Source organism: Panthera uncia, unplaced genomic scaffold (assembly GCF_023721935.1).
Source record: "Panthera uncia isolate 11264 unplaced genomic scaffold, Puncia_PCG_1.0 HiC_scaffold_1282, whole genome shotgun sequence".
NCBI classification, from domain to species: Eukaryota; Metazoa; Chordata; class Mammalia; order Carnivora; family Felidae; genus Panthera; species Panthera uncia.
In genome coordinates this window covers 61,814-88,605 of record NW_026057901.1, presented here as the reverse complement: position 1 = coordinate 88,605, position 26,792 = coordinate 61,814, and the positions used below count along the sequence as shown (strand labels likewise).

The window sequence follows — 26,792 nt, the reverse complement described above, 5'->3', positions numbered from 1 at the left end:
GGCAACCTTTTGAGGCAAGTGTCAGTTTTACCACACTGAACATTTGTAATGCTGCTGTTTTGTGTGTTTTTCAGGATTGGGACGGCTGCCCTGGCGGTTCAGGTTGTAGGCAGCAACTGGCCCAAGCCCCACTATACTTTGCTGATTACAGGCCTGTGCCGTTTCCAGATTGTGCAGGTCTTGAAGGAGAAGCCATATCCTGTTGCTGAAGTGGAACAGTTGGACCGGCTTGAGGAATTTCCCAACACCTGTAAAACTAGGGAGGAGCTAGGAGAACTATCAGAACAGTTTTACAAATATGCAGTACAGGTGAGTTGCTTTTAGTTTTTTCCTTAAAACTCCATTTTCTTCAATTCCTTTGCTGCCCTAAGACATGATGAATCTGTTGAGTGGTTGCAGTTTTAGGGCAGCATATGTTTAAATGCTTTAGTAATATAATATATTGATTTCAATTTGCTTGTGTCTGTGATTGTACCTAAATCATTCTAGGAAATATTAGCCAACCCTGTCTATTTTTTCAAAGAGTATTTCTAGAGCTTTCCTTATAACTTGCAGTATCTCCAAACCAGATGGTTCTTAAATCTAAATAATGCTAAAAATTAAAATATTGCACAAAAGCTATTTGTCACAAGAACATCTAGGTAGCAAATTATATAACTGTTGGCTCAGAAGTCAAGGCCACACTGAGATTGGCAGTAACTATGGAAGATGAAGTCTATGGTAGACTGATTTCTAAAATGGTTCAAGCCTTGATTAACTAGAATGCTGGAAGGCAAGCACATATTAGGGGTGCATTAAATATTTGACTTTTTAATTCTAGGTTTGAGTGTTTTGGTTAACTTTCAGTTGAACAGAAAGCTCCTCCCCTCACCCCATTTTATTTGGAACCTTACTGAAATATATCATAAAATGTAGTCTTCTACTTTCTGTTGGTGTCATCTAGTGGCTGTTACTGGCTCTGTGAGGATCAGGCAGAGTCTAAAGGTCTTAGTCATTGAAAAGACTGCTCACAGTGTCTGGCATTTGTACCTGAAGTGGCATTTGAAGCAACACACTTAGTATGGTGCACAATAGGAAGATAAAAAACTTGAAGCTATAATTTCTATGAGGACTGAAAGGTAGAACCTACTCTGAACAAAGAAACTTCATTTTGAAGACTGGAATAAGTGATTATGCCAGTTAAGAAGGAGATGGAGGGAGAAAAGAGTGTGGAAATTCCTCAAAAAATTAAAAATAGAACTACCCTGTGACCCAGCAATTATACTACTAGGAATTTATCCAAAGGATACAAAAATGCTGATTCAAAGGGGCACATGCACCCCAATGTTTATAGCAGCGCTATCAACAATAGGCAAATTATGGAAAGAGCCCAAATGTCCATCAACTGATGAATGGATTAAGATGTGGTATACATACACAATGGAATACTACTTGGCAATGAAAAACAATGAAATCTTGCCATTTGTAACAAAGTGGATGGAACTGGAGGGTATTATACTAAGCAAAATAAGTCAGAGAAAGACGTATGATTTCAGTCCTGTGTGGAATTTGAGAAACTTAACAGATGAACATTGGGAAGGGAAAGAAAAATAAGATAAAAACAAAGAGGGAGGCAAACCATAAGAGACTCTTAAATACAGAAATAAACTGAGGGTTGATGGAAGGAGGTGGGTTAAATGGGTGATGGGCATTAAGGAGGGCACTTTTTGGGATGAGCACTGGGTGTCATATATAAGAGATGAGTCACTGGGTTCTATTCCTGAAAGACTATACTGAATGTTAACTAACCTGATAATGAAAAAAAAGGAAGGAGGTAGAGGGAGAAACAATTTTTTTTTTTTTTTTTCTGGGTTATACTCCCTGAGTCTTCATTCTTCTGTTAGACACAGCTTCATAGAGATTGTATTTTGCTTTTTACTTCTCCTCACTTTGAATCAACAGAAAAAATTTAGACAGGTAAAGATTTATAATGACATTAAAGGAATTTTTAGAGAGAAACATCATAATTTTACTGCTATCCTGCATCTAGTTTAATTTTTGGCTTGTCTTCTGATCTCAGTCCAAATTAAGTCATGTTGTGTTTTCCTGTCCATGTCTAATTTTCATATTAAGTATGTTTATAAATTTCATTGAGTTAGGGTATCATAATTTTATCCTTCCTCTTTTTAGACATTGAGGTTGCTTCCAATTAATACTTTTCTTTCATCTCCTACATTTCCTTTTATAGCCGTCCTTGGTAGACTTCTTCAATAACTTCCTGACCAGTCTCCTTCTGTTTTTTTTTTTTTCTCTGACCCATCAGTTCTACGAAGTTTTGGACCTACCTTTCCCCTGAAAAAAAAAAAAGACTTTAATGAGTATGGGATAAAGTTTAAATTTCTTAGGATAACATTAAAGGTCTTCCTAATTCTATTTAATCCCATTTTAACCATCTTCTAGTCACACTGTTCATCAGAGAGCTTCACAGTTTGTTGTTTCATGTCCCTTCTGTTCTCTCTGCTGGGAGTGCTCTTCCTTTTCTGAATTTTCAGATTTTATGCTTTCCCAACTCCTGTGGGCTCTTAGTGTTCCTTTGCCTGTGCTTCCACAGTCCTTTATATGATGCTTATCACATTGTATTGAAATTTATCTTCTAGGTCTGTTTCCCCTACCAAACTCGAATTCATCCCTGCTGTAGCCATCCCATACTGAGCAGTACATTGTGTCTAACAAGTAGTTTGTGCTCAGTAAGTGCTTGCAAAATAAGTTTTAACTTTTATTTTCTTAAGATGAATTCTTAGGAGAAAGGGTCTTTAAATTTTATTATCTACTTCTCCCACCTGAATAACTTCATCATAACTGTGCTTTCATTCCCTTGATTCTAGGCAGGTTCTTAAATTACGGTGCCTTTAGAAAGATTTGATTCTACTGGCCTAAGAAATCTTACCAGAGTTATTACTAAATGAGGATTTGGCATGTCATCTGTGAATTAGCCACTGTGGGCTAAGTTTTGCTGCATAAAGTACTCGAAAATCTCAGCATACAATATTACAAAGGTATATTTCTCACTCATGCTTTATGCCTAAAACTAGAGCATGTGGTGATCTACCTGTTAGAGTCACTGAGGGACTCAAGAGGGGTAGACATTCATCTCAAAACATGCTGAGGCTGGAAAAGGAAATGTGGCAGATCTCTCAATGGTTTTAAATGCTTCTGCCCAGAAGGAGCTGTCACTCCCCCCCCCCCCCCCCCCCCCCATTTCATGGATCAAGGCAAGACTCATAGCCTCATTTGTATTCAGAGGAGGTGAGAAAGAGTAGTCCTGCCACGTACCCAGAAGAAAAGTGGAATTTTTGTCAGTAACCTAATGATTTCTTTCAAGGATATACCCTGGAAGTTGTTTTTATAAAAACCATTCACAGTCAGTGCTCAGATTCTACTTAATCCAAGTGTTCTACTAAAAAACAGTATTTCAGCTGGTTAGCATAATAGCATCAGCTATGTTAAATTTCCGGAATTTGATAATTACACTGTGATTATGTAAGAGAATGCCCTTGTTCTTAAGAACAAGGGTCATGATGTCTGCCACTTACTTTAAAATGTTCAGTGGAGCGCCTGTGTGGCTCAATTGGTTGGATGTCTGGCTTCGGCTCAGGTCATGATCTCAGTTCAAGCTGGGCTCTGTGCTGACAGCTCAGAACCTGGAACCTGTTTCGGATTCTGTGTCTCTCTCTCTCTATCCCTCCTTTGCTTGTGCATACATACCCTCTCAAAGACAAATAAATGTTTAAAACAAATAAATAAAATGTTCAGCAAAAATGTGTGTGTGTGCATACGCTTAGAGAGAAAAAGGATAGTTTATTGTACTATTGTAAATTTTCTGTAGATTTTTATTTTTTTCAAAATAAAAAATAAAATCACAAATTTGCAAAACCTTTTAAACATTTGTATTATACACATTTGAGGGCCATTTTTGCTTTTCAGTTCTGATTGATATTTTGAATGTGCTTCTCTCTTTTCCTCTGAGGCCAATAAAATGCCTAGATTTCTAGTAATCAGTGATCTTTCAAAAACAAAGACTCTGAGGCCTGAACATTAAACCTATATAGCAACTTGACATTTTAAATTCACAAATAATACCAAATTTCATTAAAAAGACTTCTTTTTCCTTGTAGTTGGTGGAAATGTTGGATATGTCTGTCCCTGCAGTTGCTAAATTGAGACGCCTTTTAGATAGTCTTCCAAGGGAAGCATTACCAGACATTCTGACCTCAATTATTCGAACAAGCAACAAAGAGAAGCTCCAGGTACAGTATTCCCTTCTTTAATACTAAGTTGTTTTGTCCCTTTTTATTCAAGACAATAAAATTTGACCTTCAGTAAGAGATACTGGAGATTCACAGTAGTTGAAATGTTCTTATCCTAAAATTGACTTTTACTGATTGCTTTATATTTTTATATACTCAAACAAGTCTTTTATTCACATTGTCAGTACTAGTAGTTTGTTAATTTATGGAAGAAGTTAAAGTGAAGAATAATTTTTAAAAATGGTAAATATATATTTTGTCTGTTTTTAAACATGTGGAGCGGTGACCTTTTCTTTGTGAATTGCCTGCTTTATTAGAATTCTTCATGATGTTTCTTACACAAAGCATCCCTGTGATGCAGTATCTATGATTTTCAGTTTCTATTTCTTTAGAGTGAAATAAGTTGTAAAGACACTCATTCTGCACTCACTAGATTCTGCATTTTCCCCCAAAATTGTAAGTTTTCTTGCATACTTACTTTTATAGTATTTTTAAGCAGTCTGTTTTATTGAATCTTCCTAGAACATTTAAGTTAGTTTTATTGAAACGTCCTTTATTTTATCAATTTATGCATTTATGTCTTAACAGTTATATAGCAAATCTAGCAAATTATAATAGTGAGTGCACCAAACAAAGAAAAGTGTATACACACCTACTCTAAACACAAAAATTCAGTTCAACTGATAGGAGCAGAAGAGTGCTGGGGTACCAGAGAGTAAGCTGGCTGTGGACGTCAGCAAGGATGTTTGGGGGAATGGAGAGTGTTAGTTACTCAGAGCATTAGCAGAGGTTGATTAAGAGTACTCGTGTTCTTTCATGAATGTAAAAATTTAATATTTTCAACCTAGAATCTGTTTAAACCTAATATGTAGACAACTATCTGGGTTTTAAGAGAATAATGCCAGAAAGAGTTCACATTAAATGTGTGTTTTGGGGTGCCCGGTGCCTTAGTTGGTTAAGTGTCTGAATCTTGATTTCAGCTCAGGTCATGATCTTAAAGTTTGTGAGTTTGAGCCACACATCAAACTCTGTGCTGATAGTGCGGAGTCTGCTTGGGATTCTCTCTCTCCCTTTTTGCCCCTCCCCACCTCAAAACAAATGAATAAACTTAAAAAATGTATGTCCTTGCTGTTGGAACAATACACATGGCCTCATTTTTAAATGAAAAGTCAAGATTCCTTTTCTTTTAGGATTCTAGTGATTTAATAGAATTAATCTTGGTGTGTTGGCCCTAACTTAGCTGTGAGTATTGATATTTCTCTTTCTTACTTAATAATTTAAGTCATGACTCTGACTGCCTTGTTTTGGGAGCTTGTGTTTCTGAGAGATTCTGCTAATCGACTCATGTCCCCTTAGATTTTAGATGCTGTGAGTCTAGAGGAGCGGTTCAAGATGACCATACCGCTGCTTGTCAGACAAATTGAAGGCCTGAAATTGCTTCAGAAAACCAGAAAACACAAGCAAGATGATGATAAGAGGGTAAATATGACCTTTAATTGTTTCTTTGTGTTTCTGGTTGTTTTTATGTGATGTGAGATTCAGTTTTTTTGAAGTAAAAAAAAAAAAATGGAATAAAGAAAGGAACAAAGAAAAAATTTCATTGTTTCTTAGCATCCAAGTTACGGATAGCATTTTGAATTTGGTGTGTGTTTCTAGTCCTCTTCCATGTCTGGATTTTGTTTTTAACATATTTTCTCATTTTCTGTTCTTGGTAAATTTGGGTAATCATTGAAAGGTATACTTTACTAAGCCATTTCTCTTTGCCAAACATTGTGTGTTGTTTCCAATGTTTTCTATATTTTAAAAGCTAAATAACTGATGAGTGTCTTTGAAAATAATTGGAGGGGGGAGTTGTACATCTTACATTTCTTTTTTTTTTTTTTAAGTTTTTGTTTTAACTCCAGTTAATGTACAGTGTAATGGTAGCTTCAGGTGTACAATACAGTGATTCGCCGCCACTCCCATACAGTCCCCTGGGGCTCGTCACAACAAGTGCCCTCCTTAATCCCCATCACCTATTTCCCTCATCCCTCCCACCACCTCCCCCTTTTAACCATCATTTCAGAGTCTGTTTCTTGGTTTGCCTCTCTCTCTTTTTTCCCCTCCCTTTGTTTGTTTGTTTTGTTTCTTAAAGTCCACATATGAGTGAAATCATATGGTATTTGTCTTTCTATGACTGATGTATTTCACTAAGCGTTGTACTCCCTAGGTCCATCCATGTCATTGCCAATGGCAAGATTTCATTCTTTGTTATGGCTGAGTAATACTCCATTGTGTGTGCGCGCATGTGTGTGTATACATATATATGTGTATACATGTATATGCCTATGTATATATGTGTATGCATACACAAATTCTTGATCCATTCATTTGTGGATGGATACTTGGGCTGCTTCCATAATTTGGCTATTTTAAATAGTGATGCTTTAAACATCAGGGTGCATGTATCCCTTTGAATTATCCCTTTGAGTTAGTATTTTTGTATTCTTTGGGTAGATGCCTAGTAATATAGTTGCTGGATCTCAGGGTAGTTCTGTGTTTAACTTTTTGCAGTACCTCCATACTGTTTCCACAGTGGCTGCACTGCACCAGTTTGCATTCCCACCAACAGTGCCTGAGGGTTCCTTTCTCTCCACATTCTCACCAATGGCTTGTTGTTTTTTGAGTTTTTGATTTTAGCTATTCTGATAGGTGTAGGGTGTTATCTCATTGGAGGTTTTTTGTTTTTGTTTTTGTTTTTGATTTTGTTTTTTTTGTGTTCTCACACTTCACCTCCCTGGTGAGGCAGGCGAGATGGGCTGGTGGTATGCCCTCAGTGGACTGGAGAGTCCTCGGGATCCTACCTCAGCCAGGGGGCAGCACCGGCCATCACCTTCATTGCACTCTCATATAGTTTTGACTTGGTGTTTACCTGTTGATCAGTGATGTTGAGCATCTTTCCATGTGTCTGTTGACCATCTGTATGTGTTTGTAGAAATGTCTATTCATGTTTCTGCCCATGTTTTAAGTGGATTATTTGTTTTGGGGGTTTTATAAGTTATTTTGGATAATAACCCTTTTTATTTATTTTTTATTACTATTTTTTTTAATGTTTATTTATTTTCAAGAGAGGGAGAGACAGAGAGTGAGCAGGGGATGGGCAGAGAGAGGAGTCACAGAATCCAAAGCAAGCTTCAGGCTCTGAGCTGTCAACAGAGCCTGATGCAGGGCTTGAACTCACGAGCTGTGAGGTTATGACCTGAGCTTAAGTTGGACACTTAACCAACTGAGCCACCTAGATGCCCCTGGATAATAACCCTTTATCAGATATGTCATTTGCAAATACCTTCTCCCATTCCATAGATTGCCTTTTAGTTTTGTTGATTGTTTCTTTCACTGTGCAGATTTTTATTTTGACATAGTCCTAGTAGTTTATTTTTGCTTTTGTTTCTCTTGACTCAGGAAACATATCTAGAAAGAAGTTGCTACAGCAGATGTCAAAGAAGTTGCTGCTGATTTTTATGATTTCAGGGTTCACATTTAGCTCTTTAATCCATTTTTAATTAATTTTTATATATGGTATAAGAAAGTGATCCAGTTTCATTCTTTCATATGTTGCTGTCCAGTTTTCTCAGTACCATTTTTTTGAAGAGACTGTGTTTTTTTTCTATTATATAGCTTTTTCTGCTTTTTTGAAGATTAATTGACCATATGGTTGTGGGTTCATGTCTGGTTTTCTGTTCTGTTCTATTGATCTATGTGTCTGTTTTTGTTCCAGTACCATAGTGTTTTGATTACTACTGCTTTGTAATATAACTTGAAGTCTGGAATTGTGATGCCTCCAGCTTCACTTTTCTTTTTCAAGATTGCTCTGGCTACTTAGAGTCTTTTGTGGTTCCATACAAATTTAAAATTGTTCTAGCTATGTGAAAATATGCTGTTGGTATTTTGATAGGGATTGTGTTAAATGTGTAGGTTGCTTTAGGTGGTATAGACATTTTAGCAATATTTGTTCTTCCAGTCCATGAGAATGGAATGTCTTTACATTTCTTTGTGTCATCTTCAATTTCTTTCATCAGTGTTTTATAGTTTTCAGAGTATAGGTCTTTTTACCTTTTTGGTTAGGTCTATTTCTAGGTGTCTTACGGTTTTTGGTACAATTGTAAATGGAATTAATTCCTTAATTTCTCTTTCTGCTGCTTTATTTTTGGTGTATAGAAATGCAGCAGGTTTCTGTACATTGATTTTGTATCCTATGACTTCACCAAATTCATTCATGGTTCTAGTGGCTTTTTGGTAGAGTCTTTCAGTTTTTCTATGTATAATATCATGTCATCTGCAGATAGTGCAAGTTTTACTTCCTCCTTGCCAATTTAGATTCCTTTTATTTCTTTTTGTTGTCTGATTGCTGTGGCTAGGACTTCCAGTACTATATTGAATGAAAGTGGTGAGAGTGGACATCCCTGTCTTGTTCCTGACTGTAGAGGAAGAGCTCTCAGTTTTTCCCCATTGAGGATGATACTAGCTATTGGCTTTTCATGTATGGACTTAATTATGTTGAGGTATGTTCACTCCAGACCTACTTTGTTAAAAGATTTTATCACTAGTGGATGTTGTACTTTGACAAATGCCTTTTCTGCATCCACTGAAATGATCTATAACTTAAAAAAAATAGTATTAAGAATACTACAAAATTGTTTCCTAGGAGGACTGTATCACTATGTTTTACCATAATTTAGCTGACTTTTTTGCTTTTAACTTATAAAAATTTTTGTTTTCATTTAGTCCAACTATGTAAGTCTTTTTCTGTCTTCTAAGCTTAGAGTCCTCTATCCTCCAGTGATTTGACAAATACCCACTTTTAGTTTACCTTTTACTGATTTTTAACTCAACAGTATTATAAATAATTCTTCACTTCTCCATTGATTTGTGATACATTCATTATCATACATTACATTTATATGAGGTCTGTCTGAAGTCTACCTTGAGCTATCAGTTTTACTTTTGTTATGTGTGGGCAGAGTTAAGATCAAGAAAATATATTTGATATGGACAAGAGTGGAAATGATAGTTCTCTGAAGGCTGTTGGAAAGTAAGTGAAAGGTTGAGAATAATGTTAGATTTGATGGTCATCAGCGCAGAAGTGTTCCTTCATCAGAAAGAATACATTATTGAGAAAGAAGGATTCCTCACCAATGGGACTAAGGAAAGGAGCAGAAAATAGGCTGGAGGAGAACGATGACAGAAACAGGAGTAGCCTGTCTGGTGTTTGTGTTTCAGGACATAATGGCATAATGCCGTTTAAAACAAAAAGCAGAAATGTGAATTATTTCTGGTTTGAGATCAGATCATTAATTTAGTTATCCATTTTGTGTAGAAAGACAAACCAGTGCACACTCTGTCTTGGCAGACACAGAGAACTGCAGCTTCTTATCAATTAAGTGTTACCGTTGCTTAAGGAGACAAGTGTTCAGAATTGCTCCAGAAAATGATCACACAGGTGACAGTTACTTGAAAATGTAGGAATCAGAGGGTGATATTTGGAGTTAAGCCTAAAACTTTCTCTGCCTATTCCCTTAAGAGTTGAAAGGCACTTTCTTGTAGCTGGGAAAAAAACTGCACAAAAAAGTACTTTTGTTTCAATGATGAAAAAATTAATGTGCTTTTTAAAACTCTCATTTAAAATTTTTTTTATTTTCATTTAAAATTTCATTAAAAAATATTTTGTCTATTATGTAGGCTAAAAGTATATATTTAATATTTTTGTTTTTATAAAGTTGTATTTTTATTTGTGTTTTTAATGTTTTATATTTGAATGTATTAAATAAGTAATAGTTTAAAAAATAAATTCCCAGGCTTTTAAATTAAATACCAGTGTATCATTTTGCTCCAGTGATGGCTGGTGTTTATTCATGATATTATTGAGTTGAGAATTTCAAAAGAGCATTTTAGAAGTTTTAAAATATGATATAGATCATGGAGAAAGAGAACACAAAATAAAACCATTTGACTTGGCACAGAAGATGGTTGTTGGATTTCAAAGCACAATTTCTCAACATAGTGGAGATAAAGGCCAAAGTACAAAATAGAGATTATGGAAGTAATTCATGAGGATGGGGAAGTAGTGGTCAAAGCCACTTGTTGGAAAAGCAGAACTTCGCAAGAAGGGATGTGAATAGTGTGTAGTTAACTGAAAGGGATATAGGTAAGATAAAGTATTTGAAAGGAGGAAGACTTTTCTGTGTATTGGAGACAAAGAGAACAGAGCCAATGGTGGAAACATTAAAGATGTTAGAAAGAAATTTTGTAATCTAGGAGGAAAAATGGAATTTATTCTGTTGCCGATTGGTAAGTAGTAATATAATCAAGAAAGTAGTGGCTATAATAGTAGCTCAAAGAAAAATAATTCCTAGATGTTTTCATTATTTCTAGTAGCCAGCTCTTGAATTTTTTCTTATATTGTAATATAAGCATATACTAAAGAATCATGTCCATTTTATGTTGATCCACTTTTTAAATTCTGCTGCTTCCATATGTGCTTGTGTCTCTTAGTTATCATTCTGAACTTAGTTCCTAAAGATGTAGACCCTAACCATAAAAATGTTATTCGGCACCAGTTATAATCTTGTGTGTAACTAGGTACCTCGTTTCCAATTTGTTTTTAACACACAGTTTTACTCTTCCACTTTCTACTTTAGGTTATAGCAATACGTCCTATTAGAAGGATTACACACATCCCAGGTGCCTTAGAAGATGAGGATGAGGATGAAGATCATGATGACATTGTCATGCTAGAGAAAAAAATACGAACATCCAGTATGCCAGAGCAGGCCCACAAAGTCTGTGTCAAAGAGATAAAAAGGTAAATTGAAGCTAAAAAGAAGCTATTCATTCATTGGCACTTTCATTTTGCTTATTAATAAATATTAAAAATTATTGGTCATGGAAACTTGAAACTGCTTCTTTGGATCACAAACTGAAAGCGGAGTTATTTGTTTTATATCCTTTGATCTTTCTCCTTTTCTTATATTTAGTATAGTCATAAACCACCACTCATTTTATCTTTCCTTTGTCAATTCTTATCTTTCATGGTTTTCCAAATTGTCAGATTAGAGCTGTGATCTGTAGAATCTTCAGGTTATCCCTCTTCATTCCTCAACTGGAAACTGTTTTTAAAGGATTCTTAATACTCCTGAATTAACATCAACTTCCCTAATCTTTTTCTCAGTGGCTGAGTGTTAAGTGGTACATCGCTTCCACCTCATATGCTGTCAATATGATCACTATTGTTAACCGCTTTTTCATTGTCTTAATATGGGCTGTGCTTTGTTCAGACACAATGTTCAGTTGGCACTGTGCTCTTCACATGTCACTTTTTTCTTCTTTAGAAAGAAGATTGTAAACCCTAGAGGGCAGGGACTGTCAGTTTCTCTTTGCATAAGAAAGTACACAGAAACCTTGATGACAGTATAGGGTACATGAATAATCTCAGGGGTAAATAGAAAACCAACTTTTTCCTTATGTACTTGAAACTAATTGTGTTGCATTTTCTTTTATTAGTGAATTATAATGAACCTAATTGAATGCTCAGTAACAAAAGATTGGACTCTGGGTTCACAGATAAGGAGATTAGTTGTAGTTGAAGGATATTTTATATTCACTGGCATTGGTTAATAAATGAGGAACATCTTTTGTGGGCAAAATACTTTGTTAAATACTGCATATATTATGGAAGTTGTATTTTTAGTTAAATATCTGATGTTAGCTTGTTTTTACAAGATAATTTTATCTCTGATTCCAAAAAAAGTAAATAATTATTGTGTTATGCATGATTAGGCACTTAACTCTTACTGTGAGAAGTAAATCAGGTAAGTGTGACTTGAGACTCCCCCTGCGAGATACTGATACTGATAAGGTTGAATTTCCAGGATAGAATCAGATACAGTGTTCCCTCCCCCACTTCCCCAGTTTGCAGGGATCTGTTTAATTTGTTCCATAAGTACTTCACAAAACAAAATAACTAGTTTTTTTTTTTTTTTAATGTTGCCAGATTTCTTAAATCAATTATTCATGATATATCTGACCCAGAAACGGAGATATATATGCTGGATTTTTGTGTTTTTTATGGAATTCTTCTATGTTGTGTAACATTTTGCTATGTATTCTTTCCCCACAGACTCAAAAAAATGCCTCAGTCGATGCCAGAATATGCTCTGACTAGAAATTATTTAGAACTTATGGTGGAACTTCCTTGGAACAAAAGTACAACTGGTAAGCCAACAAAGTAACAGCCTTTTGCAGTCTGATTGTCATTCAGAAAGCTCATGTAGATTCTATTGAAATATCATTGATTATCTTACTGTTACTGTAGTTCTAGATGTATTTAGGCAGTGAACTTGTGTCATCTAGGTCTTGGGATCAAACAGGAAAAGAAGGTGCTACATGAAAGTGCCTTTTGCCTGATTTTAGAGAAAATAGGATTTTCTGTAAGAGTGATATAAGTGTTTCTCAATACCAATAGCCAATCAGAAGATAAACTTTTACATCTAAAGAAATAGTTACATATAGTTACGTACTAGAACAGTTGTACCATTTGGAATCTTATTTTTCTCATATAAAAACCTATTAAATTTAAACTCTTTTTATCCTTCTGTCCTTCGTTAGAACTGTTCTCTTTCCTGTGTATTTGCTATTTTATCTTGGGATGAGAAATACACTGTATTTAGATGCTCTATTGTTAAATTTACATACAAGGTCTGCTGAATTCAACAGTGGATTGATTACCTGAACTGCTGTTGGCATAGGAGTAGCTGTATGATTGACTTGTGAAAATTTAAAGATTTATTATCCTAGTTAGTAAAATTCTTACATTTAAAAAAGACGCTAGAGATTTTTTTAAATGTTAGCTCTAAAACACACATTTGTGCCCCCACATAAGATATGCTATACATGCCAGATTACAGGATGTTGAATTTTTAATATTAAAAAATACTTGCTTATTAACCTACAGAGGACCATACTTTCTGGTATTGATAACTTAAAAAAAAATTTTCCCCTCAAAGAGGGCCCAGAATAAAGCACCTTTGTGTTAGATTAACTATGCCGGGACAATGTTAAGGTTAAAGTAGTTCCTTTCTTAATCATTTTTTTGGAAAGGATCATCTAACACATTTTTAATGTGTATGGCTAGGTACTAAGATGAAATTGACCTAATCATCTTCCTTTTATTTTGACTACCCTTAGATTTCAATCATATTACAGTTCTTAGGTTCTTGTTGTAGAAAGCAGTTACATTCTGGGTTATGCTAATTATTCCTTCATGAATACTCCGTAACTTTGCGTTTATCCCATTCTCTAGATTTTGGGTTTTTTCCTAAGTTTTTCTCTCTGTTTGAATGTTTGTCTATAAAATTAAAAAGCTAATTCATATTTGTTCTCTCTTAAATTCTGAGAATCTGTAAATTTTCACTAGATTAAATCAGGTTGCACTAGTGAACTATAGAAGAAATTTTTTAGAAGCAATTTTGCTTTACTTTCCAGTTTTATTGTGGTATAATTGATAAACAGTAAACTGTACATCTATAATATGTGCATTCTGATAAGTTTTCACATATGTATATGTATCTGTAATACCATCACCGTAATTAAGATAGTGAACGTACCCATCACCTCCTAAATTTTCTCATGCTTCCCTAATTCCTCCCTCCCTCCCTCCTTTTCGTCCTCATCCCCAAACAACCACTATAGATCAGTTCATATTTCAAAACTGTTACACACATGGAATGATATAGCATGTACTCACTTTTTCTGATTCTTTCAGCATAGAGGTTCATCCATGTTGCTGCATAGATTAATAATTTGTGTATGCGTTTACCTGTCAGGAACATTGAGGTTGTTTCCAGTTTTTTGGCTCCTATATATAGAGCTGTTATGTTACCATACTAGTAAATTTATTTCTTATATCATATTTGCATAACAACATTGCCTTCTAGTTGAAAGTGCTTTACCAAACTGCAGCTGAATTTCTTGGTTTAATTCTTAATTCAAAAATATTTTTTGTAATTTTTGGAAACTCCATAGTGAGATGAATGCCGGAGAGCATGGGGTCCCATTGAATCAGCCTCTCTTTGTGCCACATGATCAATTTGAGATCAGCTGTTGGTCTGGATCTAGCTGGGCTGTGGGGAGGTCCATTTTATTTCTGGTAGGCTTCTGTTCACTCGGTGCCTATTTTTTAAGTGAAGTGGTCCTATTCTGTGAGATTTGGAGAGGGCTCTGCTGCCTGTTAGTTTAGACCTGGGAAAGAAAGTCACATTTCAACTTTGTGTTTTTTAACTGCTGCCGTTTTGTTTCACCTGCCAAGCTTCCATGTTGATATATATTTGATAGGTATTTGTCATTGATGCAGTCGTGACAATTTTCAAACCCTGCTATTTTTTCTTGACAGTAGGACGAATGCACAGTCTGAAGAGCATCTAGATAACTTGGTAATCCTAGGGGCCTTATTTTGAAATTTTGGTATTCTCTCAGTAACATTTTTCTATGCTTCAGGATTTATTTTAACTAATGACTTAGGAGAAATGCAGGGTGCATATAGTGGATATAGTATAATGGCCTGAATATTAAAATTGCAGATTTGATTATTTGCCATTAGTAGCTTAGTGAGTTGCTTTCAGCTTCCTCCCCTCTCCACTTGTCCTATTTAAAAACTGAACTTAATTAATAATCAGGAATTTTTACCAAGCTTATACAGTATAATTGTATAGGTTTCGGAGCAAAATGTTTATTTGAATACAAGAGTGCTGACTCCTTTACTGAAATAAACAAAATATAAAAATGGGACAAAGCTGTTATTATTTTCACAACTAGGGATGGAGGCCACCCACATGCCAGAAACTCAAGAGAGTTTCTGCTGGATGTGTATTAGCATTAGAGATGCATAGCACTCATGTACCCCCATGTGAAAATACTTTTCATTGTTTAGTATTCCAGCAGAGAACTGAAGATGCATAAATTGTGGTATAAAAGGAAGTGTGTTGAACTTTTAAACCATTTCTGTATGGAATTAGATTTAAATAATTATTATGAGTGTGGTTATAAAACCGTGAAAATGTCTTTCATAATTTTTGAAAGAGAAGCTTACCTAAGTAGCAATCCTCAAAAGCAGAAAGGAAAGATTTGAAGGAAAGAAGTTTCCTAATTTTCCCATCTTTATAAATAGAAAGAGCCAGTAGATACTATTTAAGTCTTTCAGTTGTAAATAGAGAAATATATGTTCAGGTAAGTTTTAAATTTTTTACATGTATTATTACAAGTATTATTTTACATGTATTATTCAAAATAGGAAGCATGTATTCTGAGCCATTAAAAAGAATAATCAGAAAAAAACGTATCCTATATAGAAAAGACACAATAATTTATATAGCATAGAAATTGTCTTCCTTAAAAGTTTGAGGAACTTTTAAAAATTGTCTTCACTTGGCATGTTTCTTAGAAAAACTTCCTTCAGAGTATCATCATTTTTTTCTAAATTGCATGGAATTCTGTTCTTAAACTAGTAAATGTTAATTAGGGGTGAGTGTTACATTATAACAAGTGACAAAATGGTACAAAATGACATTTTGATGGAAAGTTTTTCTTATGTATGGTGATGTAATAAATATATTGATAACATAATGTTAAACTTTTTTGCATAACTAAAATAAATCCCACTGGGACTTAGTAGATTATTCTTAGTAGATCTGATTTATTAGCATTTTAATATTTAGAACTATACAAAATGGAATTGGTCTGAAGTTTTCTTTTGTGTTTGCTGTGGTAGGTTTTTAGAGTCTGGGTTAGCAGTGCCTAACAGTTGGAAAACTTCCTGTCATTTATTCACGTGTTCGTTAGTTGGGAGTCTGAAGCTAGGAAAGGGGGAAGAAATTTTGTTTTTCCCTTTCCAAATCACTCAGCCTGAAGTAAAAGCAACAGTACTGTAATTAAAATACATATATTACTGCTTAGCTAGGTTTTTTCAGACTAACTTGGGAACCAAACCACCATTAAAGGCTTTTTTTTTTTTTTTTTTCTCTGCAGGAAAAATGCAGAGCAAGTTCCAAATAATGGATTGAAAGAGTGGCTTGTGTGTATTTTCTCTTTCCCAGCCTCTCCTCTCACCATCAGTATGATTATGCAGCCATGTATTACCCCTGGGTGTCATGCAGATGATGAATTCATGCTGGCATCCATGAGTATTTAATGATTCAATCTATAAGTATTTTAAGTAGTAAAGCACATCAATAAACCTGATGAAAGCTTGGCTATAGAAACAAACCTAATTCATACCTTCCTAGTGAGACCGTGACAGTTCTTTACATCTTAGTGTTTTTTTTTGATCCAGCATTTCTGTCTATAGAAGGTTAGTTGAAGGAAATAATTAGGGATATATGTGGGGATTGAATTACAAGGATGCACTGCAAAGCCTGTTTTATAACTGTAAACATTTGCAGATAACCTAAATGCTTAGCAATAGGGAATTATTTAAATGAGTATGGATAATTAAATAATAGAATATTATGTAACCACTAAAGTATTACTCAAAAATACATTTGACACTGAAAGGTGTCTGTAATATATATTAAGTGAAAAAACAAAACTTGAAGGCGTCATATACTCTCAGTTTGAAAAATCGGTCTGAAAGTACATATATACACACACACACATACACATACAACCTGCAAGAATACATACCAAAGTGAAGGTAGAGATGCTCTCTTGAAGACATGAGATTATGGGTAGCTGTATTCATTTTTTTTTTTTTTTAATTCGTGTCATTGGGTTTTCTAGAATGAGCATACATTACTTCTCTAATAAAAAAAAAAAAAAAACTTTAAAAAAGAAGGAACAAATGCCAGCACAAATAGAATATGTAGTAATTATGTCTCCATATAAATAATGTGTATCTAGAAAATTAAATGAGTATTAATTCCTTGAATTTTTAATTATGTAGTGCTTACTAGTTCTGTTGATACTAAATTCTCTTGAGCAAAAAAGCCAGGTCTCCCTGCAGACTCATGTAGAAAGATCCACTTCTGTTCTTGTCATGTTTATTTTCTAAAACATATTTTGACTCTTGTCAGCCTTGAAAGGAGTTCTTGCATTTAAAAATTCTATGTGCTGGGTGCCTGGGTGGCTCGTTTGGTTAAACCTCTGACTCTTGATTTCGTCTCAGGTCATGACCTCCTGGTTTGTGAGATTGAGCTCCCGGTTTGTGAGATTGAGCTCCGTGTCAGGTTCTGTGCTGACAGCGTGGAGGCTGCTTGGGATTCTCTCTCTCTGTCTCTCTGCTCCTCCCCTACTAGTGCATGTGTGCGTGCTCTCTTTCTCTCAAAATTAATAAATAAATATTGTAAAAATAAATAAAAATTTTTAAGTATCTCAAGCATCTCAAAAAGTGCTTCTGTTGGGTTATTTGACAGACCGTCTGGACATTCGAGCAGCCCGGATTCTTCTGGATAATGATCACTATGCTATGGAAAAATTGAAGAAAAGAGTGCTGGAATACCTGGCTGTCAGACAGCTGAAAAACAACCTGAAGGGCCCCATTCTTTGCTTTGTTGGCCCTCCTGGAGTTGGTAAAACAAGTGTGGGAAGATCAGTGGCCAAGACTCTTGGTCGAGAGTTCCACAGGATTGCACTTGGAGGAGTGTGTGATCAGTCCGACATTCGAGGACACAGGTAAGATATTTCTCTCAGTTCAATCTCTGGTTCTCTGTTTTAATTGACTAGAGCCCCTCAAAAGCCAAGGCATAATATATGTATGTATATTTTTTTCTCAAAGGGATATTTGTAATACCGTGGATCGAAAGGATATTTACAGTACTTACTTATGGTACATCTGTAGGACATTTATAGCTAACCTAGAGCCTCTACCATAATAGTATACCCAAACTAACCTTGGTAATTGTATGACAATGGATAGTGAGTCTCTGCCTCGGCTTTTCTGGAATCTCATTTGAGTGCAATTATAAATTAGTTATGGTTAGATAATACAGTGTTTTTACATGCACTTTGGCCCAGTAGCATTTCATAATGACCCTTAACTCTTAGAGTTTAAAAAATAAGTACAACAGCTGGGGGAGGTAGGAGAAGGTACGAAATCTTTGGTAACAAATTTATGTTTGCGGTTTAAACTCTTTAAGGAGGCTGGTTTTCAGTATACATATGAATAATGAGAAAGTTCAGGGTAATTATTAAGATGTGTCCTTGCATTTTTGGCCCTCTTTCTATAAAAATACATTAAACTGTGAGAACTGTGTCTGTGTTTATCTGACATTAATAGAATCAGATTTGCATGTTACGTTAATTGTTTTATGTTCTCTGTGGTCTCTGTTGCTCAGATTAGAAGATGCTTTGGGAAAGCATGAACTTCTGTTTCAAGGTTTAAGGGTTTCCTAAGAGTTGCAAGTTGTGAGAAAACATACATACCGATAGTGTATGCAATTTAAAATGTAGAATATTTAAAAATGTAGAAATCACGAATGCTTATAAAAGAATATAAGGTTGTATGCCTGAAACTAACATCAGTGATACCTCAATTTAAAAAAAAAGTTTTTTAAATTTTTTATTTATTTTTGAGAGACAGAGTGCAAGCAGGGGAGGGGCAGAGAGAGAGGGAGATACAGAATCTGAAGCAGGCTCCAGGCTCCGAGCTCTTGGTACAGAGCCCATTGTGGGGCTCAAACTCACAAACTGCAAGATCATGATCTGAGCCAAAGTTGGACACTTAACCGACTGAGCCACCCAGGTGCCCCCCTCCCCAAATTTTTTTTGAAGAATCTGCTCAACTTCCAATAGAAAGTTATTAAACTGAAGATAAAACTTCTCTCCTCAAGGTCATACCATCAGTCTTGAAGTTGTTAAAGCAATCTAAATTATAAATGAAGGCTTTGAAAAGCATGCCAGTGCAGGCAGTGAACAACTGCCAATGGCCAAGGGTAATTTAAATGCATATTTACAGTTTGGTGAATATGGATTAAACTTGGATTGTAGGGGAAAAAGAATATGATGCTTTTTATAATGTCTTGTTTTCCATTTGTCTTATTCACGAGATCATTGGCATTAGGCGAGGGTGGAAAACACTTTTAGAAACTTTTCCATGAAAAGTGATTCTTTTTCTCTGACTTACAATTTTTATGCATTAAAGAAAAATCATTCCAAGATTTTAATAAATAAGCAATGAGGGCTGCAGATTAGATCAGGGAATTGATCTGGGTCATTCTTTCTGGCAATTTCAAACAATACTTTTGTCACCTAGACTTGCTTATTCTCACATGTGCCACTAGAGGCTGTAGTTTGCTTTTGTAAAGACATTGGTGGCACCTTCTACCAATCTTGGAGAAACTGAATCTAGGACTTGAATTTTTTTATTTTAACTAGAGAGGTTTGGGGAGATATTTCCCACTCAAGTGACTTGATTCATGCATTCAAAGTTTTTTTAGTTTCTTTCCTTTTTTTTAGTATCTGTAGCACTGTATTGTGTAAGCATTTGATGGAATTTAGAGAGGAATTTATGGAATTAATGTCATGAGCACATGACCTGTGGGCAATTTGTCCTGTTTCTTGCCACATTAGTATTGCTTATTCACTAAGGCTTAGAAAGCACTTACTCAGTGCCTGACACACAGTGAGCATTCAATAAAAAATAGCTTTAATTATTATTTACTTTTAAATTCTCAGGAGGACAAGTTTACATTTAATAGCTTCAATGAGTTTTTATAAAATTCAATCTGATTTTTTAAAAGTTTATTTATTTTTGAGAGAGAGAGGGAGAGCATAAGTAAGGGAGGAGGAGAAAGAGAAAGAGAGAGAGAGAGAGAGAGAGAGAGAGAGAGAGAGAGAGAATTCCAAGCAGGCTCCACGCTGTCAGCTCCATGCTGAGCCCAATGTGGAGCTCTATACCACGAATTAGCCGAAATCAAGAGTCGGACACTTAACCAACTGAGCCACCCAGGTACCCCAATTTGATTTTTAAATAGTACTTAAAATATCCTATTCTTAGCATTATTATTTAATTTTTTTTTTAATTTTTTTTTTTAACGTTTATTTATTTTTGAGACAGAGAGAGGCAGAGCATGAACGGGGGAGGGGCAGAGAGAGAGAGGGAGACACAGAACCGGAAGCAGGCTCCAGGCCATCAGCCCAGAGCCTGACGCGGGGCTCGAACTCACTGACCGCGAGATCGTGACCTGAGCTGAAGTCGGACGCTTAACCGACTGAGCCACCCAGGCGCCCCTATTATTTAATTTATGTAGCAGAATTGTGGGAAAATGTATTTCTGTGATGTGTGTTAGTGGGCAGTATATAAAGTCACAGTTCTCACCATTTTGTGTGAACATTGTTGGTTTTAAGCAGAACTCTGTTTTCAGTCTTTACTGATATTGATAGATACAAAATTTGTTCAATGAGTATACTTTCACATGTGTAGCTATCATTAAGAAAACTGAACTTACTGTGAGTCTTTTGTAAAATGAGGTTATGTATTTGCCTAAAAAAAATATGTGTAAATAAAGCTTTCTAGAAATGTATCGTATGCACAGAGGCTGTGATCATTGCCAAATAAAAGGGATGTGGTTTAGTCTATGAATCATTCTACTATGGCTGCTACTAAGTACTCCCTAGCCATCACTGTACCAGATGTTTCATTAAACACTACAGCAACCTGTCCTTGTGCTACTGGGGCCTTATTACCCATTTACCTTCCCAAATTATCAAAGCCTGGAGAAAATATTTATTTGAAAACCCATTTGGAAGTAGGTGGAGAGTGGGGTTAAGGTGAGCAGAGATTGAGAGCAGAGTATGGGCTTAGTTCAGAGCTATGAATTGGAGGTGAATAGGAGAGGAGGAAGAACAGTAGCTAATAGCACAACCATGGGGTGGAGTTCGTGGGAACAAGTGGTTCCATGTAACAGTTGAAGCATTTTGGAAACACCCAGGTCTTGCCATTTAAGTATTGGTCACATGCTCACAATTAGAGTTCATGCAAAGTTTTGTTTTTCCTCAGCCTCTGAGTAGGCACCACTGTTCTGCAGTCTTAAAATAGCCAAGGAAAAACAGAGCTGCTTTATATTATCTTCCTTGCTGTGCTCTTGATTTTGTCACTCACTTTTTCTATTTTCCCATGCTTGGAACTCCATCCTTTTACTAGAAATACTTGTTTATGTGAAGGAAGGTGCTAGTAAGTTAGGAATTGATCTTAAAAAACAAAGATGTGTTTTTTAGAGTTCAATGGTAATGAAGTGAGAGATGGGAAGAAAGACTTGATTCACATTTAAATCTTAAACTTGAAAAATAGTGATCTGATTTTACATTGACGCATTGTTTTTGTTCCTGTTAATTTTGAGTGCCTTAAAGAAAGAAGAGTCAGGTTTATTAATGCAGCTTTTCAGTCTGCTCTACATTTCTCATTTGGGTCTGTCTCCATTGGGACTTTTCTGTCCACTTTTAGGAAGCTCTGTTCCTATCAGTTTTTACAACTTAATATTTTTAAATATTACATTTTTAAAGAATTTAAATCAGTTCATAGAAATTAAATAAAACAACTTCTTTTAGGATGAAGTTTTATGAAATCATGTTTCCATAATCATTTTTCATAAGTTGTTTCTTGGTGAAATATGCTTATTGCTGTGTCACAAGTTATTGTTGATAGTAACTCTTTGGAAGTAGTATGCCAGCTGTTTGTTCAGATAATAAAATTATATCACTGCAAGGAATCTTTGGCTCAAACAGGATGAGAACAAAATAATCTTTTGCTTTCCACATCGATACATTTTTGTATGTATAAACATTTTTTTTAAGTTTATTTAGAGAGAGAGAAAGAGAAAAAGAGAGAGCGGGGGAGGGGCAAAGAGACAGGGAGAGAGAATCCCAAGCAGGCTCCACTCTGTCAGCATGGAGCGCATTGTGGGCTCCAACTCACAAATCCATGAGATAATGACCTGAGCCAAAATCAAGAGTCAGATGCTTAACTGACTGAACCACCCAGGCGCCCCAGAAATGGTGATGTTTTAAATAAATTAGCTATTTCATTGTTAGTCTCCACAAGGGGAAAATAACCAAAGCAGCAAGCCTTTAATGTATTTTTAGCATAGTATGCCAGACATGTATGGTTTGCTCACCATACTCTTTATAACCTGTATTTGCATGTAGCTCTTCTTTGCCTCTTTAAAATTTAGTTTCATTTTCAGGCCCCAATTCAAGGATTTCTCCATTAATATAGGTGCAGTCAGTTATGATCTTACTCTTCTCTAAACTGACCACTTACTGTCTATTGTTTTCTTTTATGATTAAATAATATAGGCCTCTGGCATATGCAGTATGTTGCTGTAGAGATAAGACATAAATATGGAACAAGTATAAGCTCTTTACAGTAGGGTTTTTAGCATATCTTATTCTCCTTTTTATCACTCTATGCTGTATAGCACAGTGCCAAACATGGCTCTCTAAATGCTTTGTGAATTCAGGTAAGATTAAAACATAATTATATTTTGTAAGTCTTGTGGTCCTTTAAGTGAGTGCATCCATACAAATGAGTGCACGAAAAGATTTAGGAACGACTGCTGGAAGAATAACAATTTGATTTGTTTAGATATGCTATATTAAAGACTGTTCTTCTTTTGAAATCATTAGGATCTCTTTTAAGGCTTATTACTCCCAGTTGGAGAGATATATATATACACCCTTGGTAGAAAATTTATAAATAGTTTTTAAAAAGGAAAAAAATTCTCATGTATTTTTGATTTTTTGTTTTTTTACCATACAAAGATTATCACTGTTAACATTTTATTTCCTGCCAGACTTTTCAATGGGCAGCTTTTGCCATGTTTCTAAAAAGCAATTCTAATCCTACTCTTTTGACTTAATATTACAATATACAATTTTTATATTACAGATTCTTTGTAAATGTCACTTCAGTAGTTTGCATCGTAACCCATTAGAGCTCTTTAATTGAGTAGGTGTGAAAAGGTGATGGTAAAATGACTGTTTTCCCCCCCCCTTCTTTAAGTATCAGGAAAGAGGTGAGTAATGTTTTAATGTTTATTTATTTTTGAGAGAGACAGAGACACAGAATCCAAAGCAGGCTCACAGAGCCCGACGCAGGGCTCGAACTCACGAGCTTTGACATCATGACCTGAGCTGAAGTTGGATGCTCAACCAAGCCATCCAGGCACTCCTATTCCTGATGTTTAGAAACTGTTAGTGGCAGTGACAGGCTGACCAGCCTTTTGGCTTAAGATTTGAAGATGTCCAGGCACAGAGTAGTAAAGTAATTGATTTACCATGGAGCTCCTATAAATAGAGGATATTGTCTGTAGTTTTTTGAAGCATTAACCAGACTATATTTTGGAACATGACAAATGCTGATCTTGCAACTTAAATTTTTGAACCATGTAGATACTTGGTTTTGTGTATTTCATATGCTAATCCTTATAAACCTGTGAACTGCCTATACCAATCACAAGAAAAATATAATTCATGTATTTTTAAAATTAACTCATGTACTTCAATTAAAAAAAAAAAAACTTCTACATAATCATGTATTTAGGCTGAATAGTAAGTAATTGAAGAGACACATTCTTTGCAAACTTACCTGTATTGTGCTATGTTGCTTCCTAGATGTTGTTTCATGAGGAAGGACATGGCAAAGTATGTATTTTGCCCTCAAAAAAGTTAATAGTTTGTAAAAGAGTATTAATTTCATTAATCTCCTACTTATGTGGTTTCTCAGGAGGATATTTTGGTATGCTAATTTGTTTTTTAAAAGTGGTTATAGGGGCACCTGGGTGGTTCAGTCGGTTAGGCATCCAACTTCAGCTTGGGTTATAATCTTACAGTTCGTGAACTTGAGCCCCGTTTCAGGTGAGCTTGAGCCCTGCTTCAGGCTCTGCACTAATAATGTGGAGCCTGCTTGGGATTCTCTCTCCCTCTCTCTGTGTCCCTTGCTCACTCATGTTCTCTCTCTTTCTCTCTCTCTCTCTCTCTCTCAAAAATAAATAAATAACAAAAAATTGTAAAAAAAAAAAAAAGTAGTGATTTATATTGGGTGATGTTGAAAGAGAACATTTTTGTTTTGTGTATTGCTGCACTTTCCACCATCTGATTCATACTCCAGAGGTTTATTCAAAGTATATTCTGTATCTTTAGTCAGTGAATTGCATGCTATCATACCTTCTGGTAAAGGATGTAGCACATTATAGATATTTTCCACAGCTGATCGGCCCTCTGTAATGGTTCTCTTCTTTGTTTGACCTGTAGACTAGTGTTACATATTCGGGGGATGTCGTCACCTGTGATTGAGGAACACTAAGGGGATTGAGTATGCTTGGTGCTATGAAAGATGTGAACAACAATGAACATCTTTTGAAAGCTTACTGTGTGCCAGGCACTACACTGTGTGCTTTACCTGTTATGCTTTCATAATCATATAATCTATGAGGTTGGCAGTTACTATGTCCATTTTCCAGATGAGGAAACTGAGACTTAGATCAAGTTATTTGTTCAAAGCAGTATTCAAAGACTTGTATGGCCTTCGCAGTGGTGATACTTCGGGTGCTGGCATGGTTGACCTGATGTCATCAAATAAATAGGAAAAACAAGCTTCTGTTTAGGGAACAGTCTGATAGCTCTATATCCAGGGGATCTACTCTGTAATAAGACCCACTCTCTGTATCAGAGTGCTCACTGGCTCTCTAGAGGAGGTACCCAGAAACTAAGTTGTAACTGCATCAGATGAATTGTAGGGCCAGTAAATGCTGTAGATGTTGCATTATTGGAAAGATCACTTTGTGAGAGGTGGTCAGGAAAAGTTTTTTTAGAATTCCTGGATTTACATAGGAAGAAAGAGTATTCAGGGCAGGAAGGTACCATATTAACAAAAGTTAAAAAACATAAGGAGTATAATAGGATTGTAATTGTGGATAATGCAAGAGCATTATGGCAGCAAGTTAGGAAGGCTGGTGGGGACTGCATTGTGAAGAGCCTTGAATTCCAGACAGAGGAGTTTGGCTTTATGCTGTAGGCTCTGGAAAGCAATGGAAGGTTTAGGAGAAGTTGTTTATGGACTAGTGTCCATATTTCCGCTTCTTTAGAAAGGTCCCTGCTTAAAATATTATTTTTCTCTCCATGACTTTAGGTCATTAGTACCTGTTTTTGAAATCTACCTGTCAAAAACATTACGGGAAAGAAAGACATTGATGCAGTAAAATTGACCCTTAGAGGCTTTGTGTTTTGTTTTGTTTTAATTTTCCTTACCTACTTAATCACAGGATACTGGCAAATTCATTAGTTCTCTAAAGAAATAATTTGAGAGGCTTTTATTAATTTTGAGTCTTGTCCTTCCTGTATCCCATTCTGAAATCTTGAATGTGCCAACTCCTTATTGTAACAGGACAGTGTTTATTGTATTTGGTTCCAGGGCCTCGGTCACCCTCCCTCCATGTAAGGCATTCCCACGATATGTTTAAGGCTTTCTTGTCTTTTCAAAGGTCACTGTATTTATTCTGTCCTGCTTTATACCAGTCATGTGGTAAAACTTAGGCCTGCTCCAGGAATCGGCTTTGTGCAGATCATAAGATAACTGTTGCTGTTACACTTACCGTTGATTAGTTTCTTGTAGGCAGTCACCCTTTTATGCCTTTTCACAAACAGCATCTGCTTTGCACATGGCCTAGGCAACAGGGTTATAATTAAAATTGGTAAATTGCTACTTAAAGTTTTGCTGGCTTTGTAAACAAGGCACATTTTTCAGTTTGACAAACATATTTGTTTTTATTCATGCCACCCTCTACATCTGTCACAATTATGTAGATGATTCTTGTTCAAATATAATAAAGGAGCCTCTAATACTTTAATGGATAACAAAATATCTGGCTGAACTTGGGCATAACAGTGTATATAGGATGAACACAGTTTTATTCAAAAGGCCAGAATTAATGGAATTTTGATATACATACTATTGACCCCATATCTTACTATAATTACAGACTATTGCTTCTGAAAATAAAAGAATTGGGAATTTTTCTTTCTTCTTTTTGGTCTACGTTTTGAGTGGCCATTTGAACCAATTCTGATTTCCTTCATGAAGATGATGATGTTTTCACTAGCCCTGGGACAACCATTTCAATGTGTAAAAAGATGCTTGTGTTGAGGGAGTGTGGGAGGCTCCTTTGGACATTTTGAAATCCTGAAAAGTAAGAATCACAATCATATGCTTAAGTATAATGTTTTTCAGTTTCACTAAATGGCAGAAACGAGCTACAATTCTTCCAGTATTATGGGTAACTTACAGCCAGCATTGGCTGTATCTTGAATTCAATTCAAGAATTGAATGAACCTAGCTGTCTTGTTCAGATCACCCTTCACTTCCCGCCATGTTGAATTTCCTGGTTGTATCAAAGAACTTTTTAAATATATAGTACCTCTTTGCTGTGTTACTGTGATAACTAAATGACTTTTTCCCAGGCCTGAGTTTTGATTTCTAAATGATAC

At 35.5% G+C, this 26,792-nt stretch overlaps 1 protein-coding gene across 1 annotated transcript in view; it reads left to right on the top strand.

The window, feature by feature from the left end:
• The window catches only part of LOC125916875 (lon protease homolog 2, peroxisomal), a 95,279-nt gene that overhangs the window by 6,726 nt on the left and 61,761 nt on the right, over positions 1-26,792 (top strand). The window contains exons 2-7 of the mRNA XM_049623136.1: positions 75-309; positions 4,155-4,286; positions 5,643-5,765; positions 10,964-11,127; positions 12,442-12,536; positions 17,726-17,984. Coding sequence (XP_049479093.1) covers positions 75-309; positions 4,155-4,286; positions 5,643-5,765; positions 10,964-11,127; positions 12,442-12,536; positions 17,726-17,984 — 1,008 coding nt within the window. The remainder of the gene's footprint in view (positions 1-74; positions 310-4,154; positions 4,287-5,642; positions 5,766-10,963; positions 11,128-12,441; positions 12,537-17,725; positions 17,985-26,792) is intronic.